Source organism: Cryptotermes secundus, unplaced genomic scaffold (assembly GCF_002891405.2).
Source record: "Cryptotermes secundus unplaced genomic scaffold, Csec_1.0 scaffold162, whole genome shotgun sequence".
In the NCBI taxonomy this organism is placed as follows: domain Eukaryota; kingdom Metazoa; phylum Arthropoda; class Insecta; order Blattodea; family Kalotermitidae; genus Cryptotermes; species Cryptotermes secundus.
Genome location: NW_019739943.1, coordinates 35365 through 56141, shown reverse-complemented (window position 1 = coordinate 56141; position 20777 = coordinate 35365). Strand labels below are relative to the sequence as shown.

The 20777-nt window shown below is 36.8% G+C and overlaps 1 protein-coding gene across 1 annotated transcript in view; it reads left to right on the top strand.

Annotated features, from left to right (window-relative positions):
* Positions 1-20777, top strand: part of LOC111872068 (forkhead box protein P1) — a 601128-nt gene that overhangs the window by 558646 nt on the left and 21705 nt on the right. The window contains exons 10-13 of the mRNA XM_023865595.2: positions 1389-1605; positions 4106-4171; positions 8921-8997; positions 14320-14421. Coding sequence (XP_023721363.1) covers positions 1389-1605; positions 4106-4171; positions 8921-8997; positions 14320-14421 — 462 coding nt within the window. The remainder of the gene's footprint in view (positions 1-1388; positions 1606-4105; positions 4172-8920; positions 8998-14319; positions 14422-20777) is intronic.

The window sequence follows — 20777 nt, the reverse complement described above, 5'->3', positions numbered from 1 at the left end:
AGGGGAAAGAAGTGCTGCATAAACTCACCATTGGTTCATCTGCTTAAATATATAACTGATTTATCTTAGCATCATAGAATTCGAAATAATGGCCTTGCAGTATTTTTAAAAGCAACTGTTACAAATCCATCTACAAAGTTCTAAGTTAAGTTATTGGTTCTCTAATTTGATATGAAGAAGACCATTTCCCATCTAATCCTATAGAAAAGTTCACTAAGAACTTTATGAGAATTTGTAATCTTTTTGGTTTCTTCATCTTAGTAAATGCATGATAAAGAAATCTAATCAAATGTGGCACTAGAATGGTGTCAAGTTAAATTCCTTATTTCCTTACTAGTCCTGAGCACCAATTTGCTTCAGATGTGATAAATACAATTGATAAACATTATATTTGACAGACACCTCAACACAGAGCACACGTTAGATGACAGGTCCACTGCGCAAGCAAGAGTACAGATGCAAGTGGTATCTCAACTGGAACTTCAATTGCAGAAGGAGAGAGACCGACTGCAAGCCATGATGCATCATTTGCACATGTCCAAACAGCAAGCTTCTCCTGAACCTCCAAAATCAGAACCTACGGTGAGCCACTAAATACAAGTACTTTGAACCATGACTATAAGGCGACTGAAAGAAAAGTGCATTCTAGAAATGATAAAATATTTACGTGCAGTTTCACAGGTTTTCATCATAGCAGGTAGCCAGACAGAACGAGTTCATGACATTTGAATCCCAATAGCCATGATCTGAGGAGATGGCAGATACCGTGCTGTTCTGAATATGTTTTTAACTCCTGCTCTGCACAACTATATACACTGAAGCAAGAATTAATTGAACCCTTCTCCTTCCATTTCTTTATAATATGATTCAGAAATGCTCAGAATGAAAATACAGAGTGTATAAATTTCTTCCGTTTCCCAAAATATACCTTTGTGAAACTGGAGTTTTATGGTGACAGTGTCACAAAATTAAAATACAAGAATGGTCAGTATCATGTCAGTTCAAGTCTCTTGCATTTTTCATATAGAATATACTTTCAACATTGAATTCAGTAAAACTATTCACTTGTTATTATTACAATAAACAAAAATTCTAGAATTAGTTTCCTTTTTTGACTCATTTAGTTGCTACATATATACTCAGTGCAGACTGCTCATCTGTTTTAATTTTGTAATGTTTTCTCACATTTTGAATCTGAAATAGAATTAATTATTTGTATAAGATTGTATCAAATCTGTTTGTTGTAGATGTAACTGAATTACATTTTAACTTTCATGTATTTTACATAAGTGTATATACCATTACAGGTAGAAACGGGCAACCTAAATCCTTTACATCAGTCTTCAAATGGCTCATCATCACTATGGGGCCAGTCAGACCTCTTCCAGACTGGACCAAGTCTGACCAAACTGAGTTTGTCTTCAGTTCTCTTGAGCCAACCACCACCAAGCCTGGTGACATCTGCTGTAAGCCAAGTTGCACCAGTGTCCATGTCAGCTCTGGTCTCTGCTGTGCGGTCACCTGTGTTACAGCCACCGACACCCAACATAGGTGGACCAATTAGAAGGCGGATCAGTGACAAGTCTGCATTATCTCTTGCAGGAGGTGAGTGAAATTCTTTTATCACAAAAAATATGTTAAACATTTCATTTGTACTATAGGCATATACTCATATGTCTATTTATGTAAAAGAGGACTGTTAAGTAATGCTATCCCTGTAACAGGCCATGAAGGCCCATAGGGTTGTGGGGTCTTGAGGATCCCACATTATCTAGACAATCGGCTCACAGATGGTGGTTAGGTTGTTAGGCTTACGTGCCAGCCAGGCTTTATTCACCAGGAAAATTATTTAATTAATTCCTGATACTCATTTCTGTTAGAGGCTGAGTCAACCCCAGAGCCATAGTGCAGCTGGAAGGATTAGGTCAATTTAAAAGAATCCAGTGACTTCATTGGGACTTGAACCCGTGACCTTCCGGCTTGTAGCATAGCCCCTCGACCAACTACGCTACCGCGTGCCCCTAAAAGAGGACTGTTACATGTCGGAAATAAATGAAAAGGGAAAGAAACATTCAACACAGCTATTATTAGTAAAAGACCTCTTGGGACTGAAGTTTTAAAAACATCAGTTTTGGTTCTATATTTTCAAGAGGCTTGAAAGGTCTGCAGGGAATTTTATCTGATGTATTGTGTCAGGATGCAGTTCTGGAAATAACTTTAGATGGATAAGTAGATTATCACGACATCATCATAATCATAATAACAACAACAACAACAATAATAATAATAATAATTATTGTCATTTAAATGCTAAAGTAATAAGAAGATGGCCAGTTTTTAAGAGAGTATCCATTATTGATTTTAATTTGAAGATTTCCATAAAGTAAATGTATTGAAAAAACTTGATGAGTATCCTCATAAATAAATTTTCCATTTAGTTTAAATTTTATTGTATCCTACAGGCAGAAATGCTCTTCATTTATTTACACACTTTCAGTAATGTGAAGCTGGAATTAACTGAATACATGCTTCAGGAAACACCTAGTAAGAGTTTTATTCGGTTTCATATTGTCACATGGTGGTTATCTGTCACGCGACAAATAACTTCACGCCTTCTTGGATGTAGTGAATTTATTCCACTTACTCGTACATTTACACAATTTACCATTACACAATTACTACTATTGCTCTTGGCGAGTGCTAGACTTCTACTGCACTCGGCGACTTCATGATCCACACTCTGTCACTCAGCTCTCCGCGTAGCTCTGCAGCTTGCTTCTTGCCCCTATACCGCCTCTTCCATCCTTTGACTGGTTGCACAATGGCATCTTCCTTGGGGACTTCTTTTTGTGCCACCTCAGGTTTTGTTTCCACCGAGGTCTGCTGTTCTTCTAGATGTGCCTGCATTTCTTGGCAGGCTATCGTCTTTTCTTCTTCTTAACGAATCTTCTGTCGGTCAACTACATTCACTTGTTCTCTTGGATTTGACTCCACTGAATCTTGGCAGGATGCTGTCTCTTCCTGCCAGGCATCCATTTCCTCTAGCAGTCTTTCTTGGCTGGCTCTCCACTCCTCTCGGTCAGACTCCATTATGGCCAACAACTTAGCTTGGTTGGTTCTAATTTCCTCTAACAAGGCGTCTTATTTTTCTTGGCCAGCTCTGATTTCGTTCGGCAGGAATTCCATCATCTGCTGTGAATCCATTTTGTGGCAGTTATTAGTTGATGCACTTGTAAGTTCAGTTATTCGTTGAGGCATGTTCAAGTTTGTGACCAATTCTGACACCAGATTGTCACGTGTTGGGTATCTGTCACGCGACAAATAACTTCATGCCGTCTTGGATGTAGCAAATTCATTCCACTCGCTCATACATTTACACAATTCACCATTACACATTTACTACTATTGCTCCCGGCAAGTGCTAAACTTCAACTGAACTCGGCGACTTCACGATCCACACACTGTCACTCTGGATCAAACACTCTTACACATACTGCTCAGCCGGCTTCTTATACCGTTTCCTGTTGCCTGTGTCAACAGTGGTGTCCCATGTTACATCACGGCAGGGGTAAGGGGTGGAGAGTTGACTGGCCTGTTACTGTAGCAGTGGCAGCGCTGTTACATCACCACTGGCTGGGGAGGGGGTGTCCTGCATAGCGCAAATACGTCGCAATATTTTTCCTCACATTATATGTTACACAAAATATATCCAGAAATGGTTCATAGAAGTGTGTTGAAACATGATCTGTTGATTATACATAAAATTACATAATGGATTCTGCATAACTGTTATTGTGAATCTACTTCCGTTTGTCTTGCTACTGAGCCTGCATCCTTTACACAGTGAAAAACCAAACAGCTGCACCATGACTGACTGTTTTGCTTTCATCACATAATCTCTGTTGTTATTTAACCATTTTCTGCACTATGCAAATTAATTGTATTGTGACACTATAACACTATAAAATTCCTATGTTTAATATACATATTAAGATAAAAAACACTGTCATCATGTCTTTCTGTCCACTACTGGGAAATGGCGAAGGTTAATATAAAGGTTTAGCAGATATAACAACTTAGCTTGGACTTTGCCCTCTCCCTGTAGGAGCTTTTGAAGAAACTCCATTAAGGCGGCGAGTTGCAGACAGAGTGGCAGTAGATATTACTGAAGGTAATGACTGCATTAAATGTACAATAACAACTTGTGTCGTGTTGTTTGGATCTTGCTTCTGATGACATCCTCTCTTCTCTCTTTCTCTGCCTCTCTCTTCTGGCTGCTATAGGGCTGCCCTATATGCTGGAGCGGGCAGGACTTGATGTTCAGCAAGGTAATGTCTACATTGTACTTAGTCACTTTCAAAACCATGTTAATTCCTTGAAGGGCGAAGGCTCATTCTAGGGTTTGTGCACAGTGTAATGTTGTTAAAATGCTGTTTATTATTTCATTATCTTATTGTAGTAGAACTGTAAGTGAATAAAACTGTGTTATAGCACAACTCTTCAATTTTTGACTGATAATATATATATATAAATTTCATAATTAATATAAGCATTAAATTAGTATAATGTGTGATGTAGGTATTGTATTTGTGACTTCTCTCATGTTGAGCAATAGTTATTCCATGCATTAGTGGTATACCTTAATAGAATTCCCTGATGTGCAACATTCAGTAATTGATAATTTATTTTATCTGCCTAGTTTTCCATTTCCATGACCATGACCATCCTCCACAAATATCTCCTCATCACAACCTAATGCAAAAATAATCTTTTTTTCTCTTCACATAACATCAGATGTCTTACAGTCTTATTAAGGTGATAAGCAAAATTCTGACCAACCTTCTACGATGTAGACAATGAGTATTTTTAGATGTGAAAATCTGAATTTTTATCACTGACACTTAGGTTGACCCTGTAATATTGAGTGGTATACTTCATGTTTTTTTTTATTGCTAGTGTGGTGGGACTAAGTCCCTTACACTGCGGCCACTTCTGGCCTATTGTACCAGCCCCAGATGATAGGTGAGGATGACTGTGGAGCAATTGGTGGAATGAAGTTTGGCAGGGGAAACTGAAGTACTCGGTGAAAACCTGCCCCAGCGCCACTTTGTCCACCACAAATCCCACTTGACCAGACCTGGGATTGAACCCCCAGGCCGCCACCGTGGGAAGCCAGCGACTAACCGCTTGAGCTATGGTGCGGCTTATACTGCATGTTAATAATGATATATTTGTGTCAGATTTCACAGGAATAAAATCACGTTTTGTTTAGAAGCTGCACACATTTATAGGGAATGCTCATTTATGATGACAAAGTAAATTTAACTGACCCAAAGACATGACTTATACCCTCTGACTGAGTGTTGAAGACAGATGGTAGCTTCCCCCACTTAACTGTTAGCATGCAGGCTGCCTCTACTGCTCTGCCCCACTCTTCACACTGTCTCCCTTCAGGATTCACTCAGACAGTATCTGATGACTGTGCAGTGAAGGGATGATGTAAGGTAAGAGGTCAAAGGAACTAAGATCAATGCAAGTGCCATCTTAAAAAGGTTCGAAAACTTTTAATTACATTGTATTTATTAGTGAGTTATTTCAATTTGGTGAACTGATTTAAGCACTTGAATACTGTCAGTATTGCTACCAATGTGTATCATATGCAGGACTTGAGAAAGGTAAGTTTTGTAACAGTTTTTATTGTCTTAATTTTTAATATATTGAGTTCTGTGGAAGGCTAATTACTGCAGCAGTCACCAAATGTTTATTTCTACAGTGATATATAAGTCCATTAGGGTGTGTCATGTAATCCAAAATTTGAAAACCTTTCCTATATTATGAATTTGTGTTATATTTATTTGAATATGATGTTAATATTGCTCGCATTATCATTATTATTTTGTAGTGCTGTAGTCCTGCAATGCAATATTTATTCATTTCAAAATGTCACTTGCATCTAGTGAAGATTGGATGCTATTATATCTGGAAGTAGTTTGAAATTATAGTTCAGCTTGGTGCTTTTGTAACACAGTATGTCTGTCTATTTATTTACATCACCTTAACCCTAACTTATGATGTTTTTAATTTATTGTACTGTTTCTTGAAAACCTGTTGCAAACCACAAATATTTCAGCAATTATATTTTAACCATTTCCAGACATCATATAGACTGATTAACCATTCTAATGTGGAAATGTCCTTCCAGATAGGATTTTAGAAGAGGCTGTGGCTGCATTCACTCTTTCATTCCTCAGTTCATCTCGTATTATGCATGACATTGATACCCTCTCTCATTGAAACAACATTCTTAAATAATTTGTAAACATCAACCATAGAGCATGCTTTAATTATGGGACTTTTGGAACGATATGATTTCATATAAATGAAAGAGATGACCACCTCAATTAGACGATTTTATTCTTAGCCTTGTCATAAATAAATATTGTATTTTTTTCTGTTATGTTTACTTTTAATTTACTTTTCGACTAGCTATACACATTACACTATAAGTCAAATATTTTTTTGGATAAATAAATATGTTAGCTAGGTTTTGTGATAAAACTGTAATTTATGAAGAAAACTGAAATACACCATCCTGCTGTCTTACAATAATTCTCCAAATTACATTTTAAAATTTGCTCAAGTAAAAATGGGAAATATTGTTTGCATAACCGAGAATGTAAATGGGTGTTACTTTATGATATTTAATTATGTAAGTGACATTCATACTGGCATACACTATCTCCTAAAACCTGATTGTTACCAATTCTTGTAAATTTCTTAAAGGCACTAGTCTCAAGAGCCCATAATAAAATTGGCTGACCTTCAACTGGCACATAATCTAATACAACGTTTTACAGGTTTCACAGGCTCATTGCTTTTTTCAACCAATACAAACAGTCATTGATGCTCTTTTCATTGTTGTTATCATATTGGGTATAGTACTATGCAAAAGAATCAATCAAAATTCAGTCAAATTGCAATTTAGAAAGTTACAAATTTCCTGTATGTCTAGTGACAAAAATTGAGATGTAAAAATATTTTCACTTGATGGAGTGACTATAGATAGGTACACACATTGGTGTCCACAGTCATGTCTTCAGTGCTGTTGCTTGGTAGTGACTTCCAACAGTGGATATTCCATTTCATCTGGGTTCCCTAACAGTCCCCGACCTCAGCTACAAGATTCTAACAACAGTGGCTCACAATGACTGAACCTCAACAGTTCTCTAACTTCAATAGCTAACTGGTCCTGCTTGTAAGATCTCAGCACAGATCATATAGAAAACATTGCTCCTTCATTGCAATGCAATTGTTTCTTAGCGATGCCATGACATATTTCATTGTGCTTGAGTAGCCATCAGCATGGACTGTGCAGAAAACACCATTCCTCTGTTGTTATTTACGGTCCACTGCCAGTAATGATCATCTGTTGTGACTCCAAAATTCTTGCTTTGAATGAATATTGAGGTTTCCGGTTCTGAAAGTTCTGTCTTCTGGGATATCATGCCTGACCACGTGGCATTATATCCCAGAAGATAAAATTCTTCAAGTAAAAATTCGTTTTAACTTTTATTTTCCTCATAATCAGTTCATATTTCACTGCATTATATGGTAAATTGTTTGTTGTCTTCGCAAGAGTTTTTACCAAGTGTTACTTTTGGGTGGGGATGGGGCCATCTTCCAAAATAGTGTCTACTCATGTTCCCTTATTCCATATATTGTCAGTGTTATGAGTTTAGAATCTTTTTTGTGGCTGATAATTATCAGGAAACTCTGGCTGTTAATTGTCATTGCCACGGTTAGGAACTCATGGGCTATACATCAGCTCCATCTTCATGGTTTGGTGTTTAGTTATCCACAGGGACAACTGTACCTCCCTTTTTATTTATTTTAAAACCTTTATCTTTCTTTGAAACCTATAATTTTCCATCCAAGGAACTGCATATATTTCAATATTATTGAGCCAAATTATTATTTTCATACAGTTTTCTGTATTACTGGTTGTGTTTCAATTTTAAATGTCCTCATTATTAACATTTAATATGCTTTGGACTGGATAGAATTGAATTCTTCAGAAGCAGTAGAATAATTTCTTCTTATTACCATCAAAGGAAACAGTGAGACAGGCACAAACCTCATATTATTCTGAGGTCTAATACCCGGACCCCCGCCCAAGGAGTCCTACCGAATATCTAAGATCTAGTAAACCGAAGTGAAACGGACAGTTTCATGGAGGTAGGCCTAGGCCCAAATGAGGGCTGTAGTGCCAAAAGGAAAAAAAAATACATGGACCATTCCCTCCACCTTAAGATTATGGTACATAGCAATTTCCCTTGCTAATGTTATGCAAAAGAGTACATATTCACATGTTTATGTTGTATGTGTGTGTATGGTAATTGTTGCATTATGTCAGGTGGGGCTCAGTTCTGCGTATAAAATTTTTCATGGCCTAAGAAGTGTTATTTTCTGGGGTTTGACGCCATTTAGTCTGGTACAAGTTCACTGATGTTTTGGAGAAACATACTGTAGGTGACCAGCAAAAAGTAAACTGCTTCCTGCTGGTCACTGGTTCTTATTTGGCTTACTATTCAACTCTGCAGATGGAGGCAATATGTTCCTCTGAAACATCAGTGAACTTCTGGTTTACACAGAGCAACATCCTAGAAGACAGGAGGCTTATTAGTCACCACCATGTGGACCTAAAATCCTACATTGTCACAATTTATTTTCTGTGATATGTTGAATTGTTTTTTAATATAAACAGGGGAATTATTTTGAAAGGAATGATGTGAAATGTGTGCAACATAAGAAGAGTTAAGTAAAGAGACAAGGGATTTGAAGATGGTGGGTTTTATTACTCTTATATTCCATATGTATTATTCTTAAATTTCACTTAAAATGAATTTTCTTTCCATTCCAGAAATTCAGAGGAATCGTGAGTTCTACAAGAATGCAGATGTGAGGCCTCCCTTTACCTATGCATCTTTAATACGGCAGGTATGGCTGCAGATTTTGATAATTACACTTATTTAATATCTGTTATCTGCAGATTAAATAAAAGGGCAATTCTTCTAGCTTTCAGTTAAAAATCTTCTGTCTTAATGTCTGCTGTTTAAAATTGTAAAGATTATACTATACAAAACTGTACAAAACCATGGAAACACTTTCTGCTTTCTTTGTTGTTTTCTTTTTATGTGAAATCTGGTCTTGGGGAAATTATTTTAATCAAAAAGGGGAACTCACTGGAAATTAGAAGCGATTGCATTATAATGATGATTCAATTTGTACTTTTCACCAAATGTTAATGTAACGAACAAATGAAGGAAGATGAGATGACCAGGACATGTAGCTTACATGGGGGGGGGGCGATGTGAAGTGCAAACCTAACCTTTTATATCTGAAGTTAATAAAAATTCTTTTCAGGATATCTGCCGTATGAGCTGTTAAAAATAACATTGTTTCAGGGACCATGTCTCTCTCTATCATTACAATCTGATGGGACAGTTTGGATCCAGTGTCACATCAGATCCTGTTGAATGTGACACAGATAATCCCTGAAATATTAGTAATTTTTAACCAATTGACAGAGCTGATAGCTTAACAATAATTTATTAAACTTTCCTAGTCAGACATTCAATAGAGAAAAGACCTCTTGGATGATAAGTAAGTAAAAAAAAAAAGTAAAGCTATCCCTGTACCAGGCCGTGACGGCCCACAGGGTTGTGAGACATTGAGGTCCCACACTATCTAGACAATTGGCTCAAAGATGGCGGTAAGGTTGTCAGCCTTATGCGCCAGCCGCACTTTATTCCCCAGGAAAATTATTTAATTAATTCCCGGTACTCATTTTTGTTAGAGGCTGAGTAAACCCCAGGGCCTAGTGCGGCTGGAAGAATTAGGTCAACTGGAAAAAAATCCATTGACCTCATCAGGACTTGAACCCGCGACCTTCCGGCTTGTAGGCATGAATAAGAGGGTGGGAATACAATGGAACAGTACATCAGCTTTCACAGACTTCAAGAAAGCCCAAGATTCAGTTAGGAGGGAAGTACTGTACAGTATTCTCATACAGTTTGGCATATCAGTGAAACTGGTTAGGCTTAATACGAAGGTTGGAAGTTTAATAGTGGCAACTATTTATTTACAACTGATACAAAATAGATGCATGTTTCGAGGTTTTACTGTTTTTCAGTGTAGTCACCAGCATTGTGTACAACCTGTTGCCAGCGATGTGGAAGTCGTAGGATACCTTTAGCAGCGCCTGTTGTGTTGATAGTTCGAATGGAGCAGTCTGCTGCCTGAAGAATCTCTGGAACAGTTCTGAAGTGAATGCCATGAAGTGGTTCCTTCATCTTAGGGATCAAGTCGAAGTCACAAGGGCTTAAGTCCGGGGAGTATGGTGGGTGGTACAGCACTTCCCGGCCCCATCGATCGAACAAATCAATCATAACTTGCGCTGAATGCAGCCAAGCATTGTCCTGCAAAATGATGTGTGGGTTCTGCAGAAAGTGTCGCCGCTTCTTTCTGAAAGTTGGTCGCACATTGTGTTCCAAAAATGAACAGTAATACTGCGCATTGACTGTCTGCTGTCATTGGAACGGTATGTGTTGGGTTAGGATAACACCATCACAGTCGTACACGAGAATCACCATAACTTTCAAATTGCTGGGGTTCTGACAAACTTTTGATTTTCATGGTGACCTGTAATGACACCATTCTTTAAATTGGCGTTTCATTTGTGGCTCATACGATTTGGCCCATGTCTCATCCAGTGTAGTGATACGGTGTAAGAAAGCTTCTCCTTCGCACTCATAGTGCTCCAAGTGGTTACGAGCAGCATCATATCATAGCCATTTCTACATTTTTGTCAAATCGTGTGGAACCCATCTTGATACAATTTTTCTCATGCCCAGGCGTTCCTTCAGAATATGAAGCACAGTTGTGTACGCTAATCCAGTCTCTCGGGCCAGCTCATGAATCCTATGGTGTTGATCACTCTCCAGTAACATGGGAAGAGCATACATTTCTTCTTCACTGACATTAGGACAACCTGGCCGACACATGTCTGCCACATTTTGGCGTCCCTTGTTGAAGGCTTTTACCCACCTTGCCACTGTTCTGAAAGGCAATGCAGATTCCCTGCAAGCCTCTTGAAGACCTTGATGGCACTGTCGTGCTGTGCGGCCTCTGGCACATTCAATCTCTATCCAATTCCGTTGTTCCTGTTTCGAAAACATCATGACAACACTACATTAGACCGCCAGCTAACACGAGGCTATGTTCTTCTCGTCACTGCGCATGTGCGTGGTGTGGGAAGCCAGAGTCCATTTGCTGTGAGGTAAGGTAGGTATGTAACTAACGTGTGGTATAAGCGACATTATTTGGTTCCGTTGCATGGCGTCTCTACAGCAGTGTTGCCACTATTAAAGTTCCAACCCTCGTAAATTGTGTTAAATGAAACCAATAATAAAGCTCATGCAGGTAAGCATTTGTCTCATTCCTATCCTATTCAAAATGATCTGCAACAAGAAGATATTTTATCGCTGTCACTTTTCAACTTCGCTTTAGAATACACCATTAGAAAGGTCCAAGAAAACCAAGTGGACTGATATTAAATAAACGTGTCAGGCTATGGTCTTTGCTGATTATGTAAATCCATTTGGAAATAAGAAGCACAATAGATCACTGTAGGTCGTGGTGCAAGGGCCAAGAAGGCCCACCCCTTATACATTCATTCATATACATTAATCTGGTAATAAAGTAAAGTAAATAAATATAGGGAGATAACATAAATGCTTCTGCGAAAGCTAAGTACATGTTGATGTCTCATCACCAGAATGCAGCAAAAAATCACGACATAAAAGTAGCTACTGCACCCTCCAAAAGTGTAGCAAAGTTCAGATATTTTGCAATAACAGTAACAAATCAAAATTTGATTCATGTGAAAATAAAGAGCAAGTTGAATTTGGGTAATGCTTTCCACCATTCGGTTTAGAACCTTTCATTTTCTCATCCTCTGTCCAGAAACGTAAATATTAGAATATGCAAAACTATAATTTTGCCTCTAGTTTTGTATGGGTGTGAAATTAGGTCACTGACATATAGGGAGAGCATGCATGTGGTAGTGTAGTTGGTTGAGGCACTATGCTACAAGCCAGAAGGTTGCGGGTTCAAATCCTGATGAGGTCATTGGATTTTTTTTTTTCAAATTTGACCTAATCTTTCCAGCCGCACTATGGCCCTGGGGTCGACTCAGCCTCTAGCAGAAATGAGTACCAGGGGTATTCTTGGAATGTTCTTGGGGGTAAAGGGTGGCCGGCGCGTAGGGCTGACAACCTTGCCGTCATCTATGAGCTTGATTGTCTAGAAAATGTGGGAACCTCAACGTCTCACAACCTTATGGGCCTACAAGGCCTGTTACAGGGATAGCTTTACTTTCTTTTTACACTTAGGGTGTTTCAGAACAGGTTGATGAGAATGCTGGGATATTTTAATTATAGGTTAACCATTTAAAGAGTGATTATTTATTGTTGACAAATTCTAATTCTTTAGGCATTTGGGCAAAAGGATTTCAAGAATGTATTTAATGATGTGACTTGTTATAACGTTACTGTAGTAGCAATTATGAATGCCAAATGAAATTAAATGAAATGAAGAGGTATGAAATGATAGGAAGCTATAAAAAACTGTGTAAAGATGATCTCCATAACTTGTACTCTTCACCATTGGATTTATCAAGTCAAGAAAGCTGAAATGGACAGGAAAGGTTGCATGCATCAGGGAGACGAGGAATGCATACAGGTTTTTAATGGGAAAGCCAGAAGGAAAGATACCTCTAAGAAAACACAGACGTACATGGGAGGATAATATAAAAATTGATTTTAGAGGAACAGGATTAGATGGTATGGGCTGGACTCATCTGGCCTAGATTATAGGCCAGTGGAGGGCTGTTGTGAACATGGTAATGAAACTTTTGGTCACATAAAATATTGGGAAATTGAGTAACAGTGTGTTTGGTGGCTTCTTCAGAAGGACTCGGCTTCATGGATTTAGTTATAGAGAGACTTTTTTTTTACTTTGTTGACTGGTTCACGGTTCTGTGCTACATGGCCACTGGTGTGCTGCTTACTGTGAGGCGCATATGAATTTTCAGCATGCCTAATGGCCGTTAACATTTGGAATGAAGGAAGTTATTAACTTGTGGACTGCTTGATGGCAATGCGGTTGGTTCCTGCGTGAAAGTATGTTTATGGTTTTTCAGCAGCAGGCAGCAATTGTCAGCTTCAGTAGTCATTTGTTCTCAGTTACAGTTAGTGAACAGTGTGGTATATCATGGTGTCGTCTAGTGTAGAGAAACGTGTATTTCTTTGTGACACCTACATGAAATACGGATCTACTAGAAAGTGTCAGCAAAGATTTCATCGTAAATTCTGTGATGAAAGAATTCCCAGCAGACAAACAATTCACAGTTTGGTGAATAAACTTAGAACAACGGGTTCTTAATTACTAAGGAACAAAAACGTTAGCACCGAGTGCTTACTGAGGAGAAGTTATATGACACAGGGGCCAGACTTGAACATACACCTAGAAAAACACTGAAATATCTAGCCCTGAATTAAAAATGTTAAATCACACATCCATTTCCCAATGAAAATGAAACCTGGAAAATTAATACTTTGGTAGATGTTGAGATAATATTGTGATGTGTTGCGCTATGGATGAAGAAGACACTGAAATTTGTTTCCCTCCATCTGTAAACACAGGAGGACATAATGTTCCATGTTTGCGAGTTTTGCTTCCAACATGGCAGGAGAAATTTCAGAATTACAGGAATGGTATGAACCAGCAGGTAGGCACCAGGTCCATGTTGCAAAATACACAATGCTCTCAAATTTTGTTTTTGTTGGTAAATTGTTTAATGAAAAGTTATGTCTTCTGGGATATAACACCAAGTAGTTCACTGATGTCAACCAACATTTTGGAGGAACATATTGCCTCCATCTTCGGTATCAAAGAATAAGCCAAGCAAAAAACCAGAATGAAAGCTCTGCTCTGCTTTCTGCATGCTCTCATGCTGGTTTCTTGCCCGGCTTATTCTTTGAGTTTGAAGATGGAGGCAATATATTCCTCCAAAATTTCAGTTGGCAATCAACAGACTACATGGCATTATATTCCAGAAAATAAAACTCTTCATAACAACCACAGTGATAATCTCAAATCATACAATTATTTAATGATTTATAATTTAAATGCCAGTGTCCATAACACCTAATTCAGGAGAAGCAAATACAATCAATAATACACGTGTTTCTATTTCAGTCCATCATTGAATCACCAGACAAGCAGCTCACACTCAACGAGATTTACAACTGGTTCCAAAACACTTTCTGTTACTTTCGTCGAAATGCAGCGACATGGAAGGTATAGTGCCTTATGAAATGATATGAAGGGTTGGAGAAGGATTATGTATTTTCTTTTCAAATATGCTCTGCCTATCTGTGGTCCCATTTTGTTATTGCAAACATTCTTTATTTTGCTCATTTTATGTGTACAACACAGCAGAAATGCAGGCTGTGTTGTTTGATCAGTATTAACTGATGTAATACATAATGAAGGAAACTAGTGCCGACATCCACTTGCAGTCCCTATATATACACACTAGCTGATGGCATAGATGAAATTCTGCATTATTTGTGCTATATGTATGTGTCGTTACTGTGGTGTATATTCTGATTTTCCTGTCTGTGGTTAATTTTATGTTGTGTTGTTATTATTATTATTATTACATCAGTATGTATTCATGATCTCATTACTAACCTGAGGTATTTCTGTAATAATACAGCACTGTGTCTGCAAACAAAGAATTACTCATCATGTACATTTTCATTGGGTATTATAACTTTCTTAATAACTTCATAATATGTGTTTCCCTCCAACAAAATTAAAACTGCAGAGTTATTCTCATTTCAATTTTGCATGGTACCATTGAAGTTCAGGTACTGATGTTATGTGTAAAGTAAAGCTATCCCTGTACAGGCCGTGAAGGCCCATAGGGTTGTGAGACGTTGAGGGTCCCACACTATCCAGACAATCAGCTCAGAGATGGTGGTAAGGTTGTGAGCCTTACGCGCCAGCCGCGCTTTACTCCCCAGGAAAATTATTTAATTCATTCGTGGTAATCATTTCTGTTAGAGGCTGAGTAAACCCCAGGGTCTAGTGGGGCTGAAAGGATTAGGTCAACTGGAAAAAATCCAATCCTCATCGGGATTTGAACCCGTGACCTTCCAACTTGTAGCATAACACCTCAACCAACTACGCTACTGTGTGCCCCGATGTTATGTGTACTTTTTAATAATTGTAATAAGAGCAGCAGTAGGATTAAGAATAACACATAAATCAGAAATAAAGAATATGCTTTTTTTTTCAAAATGTAAAGAAAGGTGAGGGTCATTTCATATAAAGAAAAAGTAATTAATATTAGTGTGTTTAAATAATTTATACTATTCTTCATAAGAATTAATTTTGAGTTAACATAATAATAACTAAATTAACATATGAACAGCTTAATATTTCAATCATAGTATAATCATGTAGGTAGAATCATTAATACTTTCTACAATTTTTTAGATTTTTTGATTATTTTGGTAATTCTCTGCTGTCCAAACAAACTATGGTAGTAATATTTAATTTAATAATGACTAATAAAATTCGTGACATACATGTAATTTTGCATCCAGATGTCTGCTGTCTAAAAACATAAAAACTAGAATATACAAAACTATAAATTTGTCTGTGGTTCTGTATGGGTGTGAATCTTGGTCTTTGGCCTTAAGGGAACATGGACTGAGGGTGTTTGAGAACAGGGTGCTGAGGTGAATATTTGGATCAAAGAGAGATGAAATCACTATAGGTTATAGAAAACTACATAATGAGGAGCTTCGTAACTTGTAATCTTCTCCAAGTATAATTAGAATGACCAAGTCAAGGAGGATGGGATTGGCAGAGCATGTAGCACGAATGGGGGAGAAGAGTATTTCATATAGGATATTGGCGGGAAAGCCAGAAGGAAGGAGACCATTGGGAAGACCAAGACATAGGTGGGTGGACTATAATAAAATGGATCTTAGAGAGATAGGATGGGATGGTATGGATTGAATTGATCTGGCTCAGGATAGGGACCAATGGAGAGCTTTGTGAACATGGTAATGAATCTTCTGGTAGTTCTTGAGTAGCTGCACAAATGGTGGCTTCTCAATAAGGTCTCAGCTCCATGAGTGCGTGAGATGCCCTCAGCTGAGACGTCAGCTGTCCTGACTAAGGATTTTCACGATTTTCCCCAGTCCCTCCAGGATAATTCTGGAGTAGTGCACCGATTAGGTCACAGTCACCTCCTTCAGAATCCTTTTCCAGTTCACCAGTTGATCTACCATTCATGCTAACATAGTCATATACACCAAGAGCAAAATAGAATAGATCATAAACAAATAAATTTATAATTAAGTAGGATTCTGAATATCAGTGGGAGGTGTTTTGTAACATATTGCCATACATCCTTTTAAAAAACAGTTTTGGAGTTTATTATATAAAATAATTTAGATAGGAAGTAGATAACAGAACCAAAACAAATATTTGTTCCACTTACTAAATTGTTCCTGACAAGTAGAACAGGCATTTTTGTCTTATCTTTACTTTTGTTATCTGGGAATTAACATGAAGATACTATTTTGTAAGTATAAGTAAAGAAACATGTTAATGATATGTGACATAATGTTATTTTAAAATGTTTTGTCTCTGTTACATTGAGATAATGAAATGAGTTTAGCATTACTGATAATGGAATAAACTATGCAGAAGTGATATACAAATATAGTACAACTCTTTCATCGCTGCCTTTTCATAAATTAATGACATAAATTTAAAATAGAACCATTTTATCAATTTTCTTTATTTGCAATGGCCCTTAAAGTTTAATTGGTGAAGTTTTAGAAATGTAGAGATTGAGTAAGGATGGGAACAACTTGAGCAGTCCATTCATACAGAAAACATCTTAGAGTAGTATGATGAGTAAATCTGATTATTGTTCAACTGTTTATGTTCTACTAACAACTGTGTGATTTGACTATCCCATTTGTTTCATCTGTGCACAATATCTGTAGTTCCATAAGTTGAGCGCCAGACATGTGCTTTTAAAAATGAACCAAAATGTAATTTATTGTAATAAATCCACTCCACTTGGAATTACTGGAATTTTGGACCTTTTCCATCGTCTGGTATTCTAGAAAATAGAAAACACTGCATTTTGGAAACTTGAACGCTTTAGAATCTACAAATCCACTTGCAGTGATAGACTTTTTTATGTGTATATAATGAAATTTTCTTTGAGTAGTTAGCTACAGGTTTCCTCCATTGAAGTACTGAATAGAGATGATGAAAATATTAACCATCAGTATTAAATTAAAATATCAAAAAGAAAAGTTCCCTGTATTTTTGTTTTGATAATCTCAATCACACTTTAGAAACAACATATCCTGCAGAGTGAAACTGTCTAAGGTGACCTTTAGGAATCTAGAGGTTAAAGTAATATTCTTGGCAGATGAGTTTTTTTTAGCATAAATGTTTATCCGTACTGAATGAGAAATTGTGGCAGAACCATTTCTTGAAAAGAACCATGAAGCAAAATGTTGTCTTGCTTCTTATCAAGGGAACTTAAAAGTATTCCAGAAATTTGATCACATCTATGATGATGAAAAATGTCATTGCAAAATACATGAGAACAAAGAAATGGGACCATTGCAATTACATGCCCTTTGATGACAGAGTAATTTATCTGTGCAGGTGATGATCCTCCATATTACTACTCTTATTACCACATCAAGTATATTATAGACTCTGAATCTCATTGTTCAGAGACAGTACTATACAGACATAGAGAGGGCTGAATGAAGGTGTTTTTGAGTTAAACAGTTCAACATTTCCACTTCAAATCCTCTAATTTCATGAGGGCTTGCATTTTATATGGTTTTGGAACTGTTATAAATATTTCCTGCCTGAATTTATTCATTACATTTCAGTTTTATTTATAATTTTAAGAAAACCATTGACATAGGATACAGCTTATATTCATATCTGAAAGCACTGTAAATATTTCAACTAAGTTCTTTCATACTCTCACACAGTACAGATACAATTTATAAAAGAAAGCAAACTAAAATATATTCTGCTAAAATCACATATGTTAATCTAGAGAATACAATGTATGTTGTCATAGGGAGTATCTCAGCTCTCTTCTAAATTGTCTAATTCTTTCCTGCTTCCCAAATTTTATTTGGTAATTTATTGTTTGTTTTTATTCCCATACTGGTTACACCTTACCAAAAATTTGTTCTACAAAACTGAACACACATGTTCAAGTTTGGTGTGTGTTATGATGATGAATTGCTGTGTTTTATTCCAGTTGCTATGTCAGTAGTTTTATATGGTACATTATTTCAAATATGTACACACAAGGCACTGGAAGTGTATTTAAATCCTTATAAAGTTTCCTACATGACTGATTAATTGCATAATCCATTTTCATAATTTGAGAATATTTTTACTTTTTGAATCACCACCCCAGAAAATTAAACCATACTTCAAATGAGAATGAAAATATACAAATTAAGCACTCCCTATAACATGCAGGTTCAATACATCATAAGTTTGCCAGTTTTGTAAATTAACGTTTCATGTTTTTTAATTACATAAGAGAAATGCTCCTTATCACATTTGTTACTGCACAATGAAAAATAAAATTTAACATCGCTATAAAATAGCTGAGTTTTAAGGTTCAGTTTTTTTTATGCAGAAAATAGAAAGCCCTAATATTATGTATCTTTAATAGATGTAATGGCACTGCATCTTTGCACTCTGTGTTTTTCATATTTCACTCGTCTGTGTTGATTGAAGTTTCAAAACCACAGTTTATTGCTCGAACACTGCATCCTGTCTAATCTCCTTGAAAACTGACTGCACTTATCTGCCAGTTGTTATACTAAACATCATGTTGCAGATGATGCAACTTCCAGGGGTTGTATCAACAGATATATTAGGGACTTATCACTAAACTCATGGGAAAAGTTTTTGGTTACATTTCAAGCATCTGATGCTTCTCAGTTCAGTCTGACTGGAGAATGATTTTATACAGTCAGTCTGTAGAAAGATAAAATGCACTTGTTTCATCTCCATTGCCTGCCCAAGCATGTGCTAATTCATTTGTATTCATAGTAACAGTGTAAATAAAATAAAACTAAACCATTCATATAATCCATTCTGTTACAGCAATAAAATTGTCTAAAGTAGTGAAATAAGAAATGTATATGATATTATGAATTTTATAGTTATAATTTGTTATTTTTTATAACTTGTAGGAATACAAAAGTTCTTCAAAAATTGACTGAAATCTTAAGGTTCATAAAAATGTGTTTTATTGCTATTCTTTGAACTGCAAAACAATGTGGAAGAACAGTTACAGTAATGCATTGTGAGCTCTAAAAAATGGACCACTTCACATTTTGTAAAATATGTTTACTTCAATCAAGTCTGGAATAGTTGAAATTATTTGTGACTTCACATACTGTATCCAGTAGCAATTACTGTTAAAACTAGTTCTATCATCATCCAAAGTCACAGGATGAAGTACATCTGATGCACAGACACCTGTCTTTTTCAGCAGACTGTGATCTGCCTGATTTGTTTTTGTGTCTTCATTAGTCACCCTCAGCGAACTGATGTTTTATTATGCCATGGTGGCATCTGCGCATGGTGGCATTTGCCAAATTTAATTTTGTAACCAGACAGTTCCTTCACTTGTCATTCTGTAGCAGACCTTATCTCTCAGAAGGAAATTAATTTTTTATTGTGGAATAGCACTATTTATGTTTTTGTCTCTACAGGAAACCGCATCCTATAAACACTGATATTTAATCATCTTCATGCATAATGGTGCAAGAATACCCTTGTTTTTCAGATGGCTTGTAGTGCATTTTGTGATCCTGCAAATTCAAGGCAGTTGCTGGGTTTTGACTTAGTTATTCACTGATGAAATATGTAGGAAACCCATAATGTCACAGTTGAAAGGCTGAAGGTTACTAGCCACTTATCAAAATAATATGCTTTCCTTATTTTTTAACAAGATCTTAACAGACTTCTACTTAGAAATGTATTTGACTATCCCTGCAGCTCAGCCATTCTTCCAAAGAAGCAAGTCTTTGAAAACACCCATTGTGATAGTATTTTCCAAAAAAGTATCGATGTTCCCTCTGATGATGGTCTGTAAGGACCAAAACATGTAAGGGCATTGAGTTTTCAAGTAGTAAAAACTCCAATAGTCACACTGGATGGAGTTGTTTAGTCTTTGTAGTTTGAAATAGTATTTTAACACATCTTGTAATGCTGTACTGATATTTCACTAATATGTTCTTTTTATTGTTATCTAAATTGTTCTTTGTTGGTACCATATTTTGAGAACCATCTACTCCCCTTGACATAAACGAAGAAAAATTCCAAACTCATCAGATATGCCTCCCCTTCAGCATTTAAAAATTGTATTTGAATTTTGTAAGCAAGTGTTTGAATGTTTTCATATGTTACTAAGTTGCCTTGTATGCCGCGCCATAGCTCAAGCAGTTAGTCACTGGCTTCCCACCATGGCAGCCCAGGTTCGATCCCAGGTCTGGTCAAATGGGATTTGTGTGGACAAATTGGCGCTGGGGCAGGTTTTCTCCGAGTACTTCTGTTTC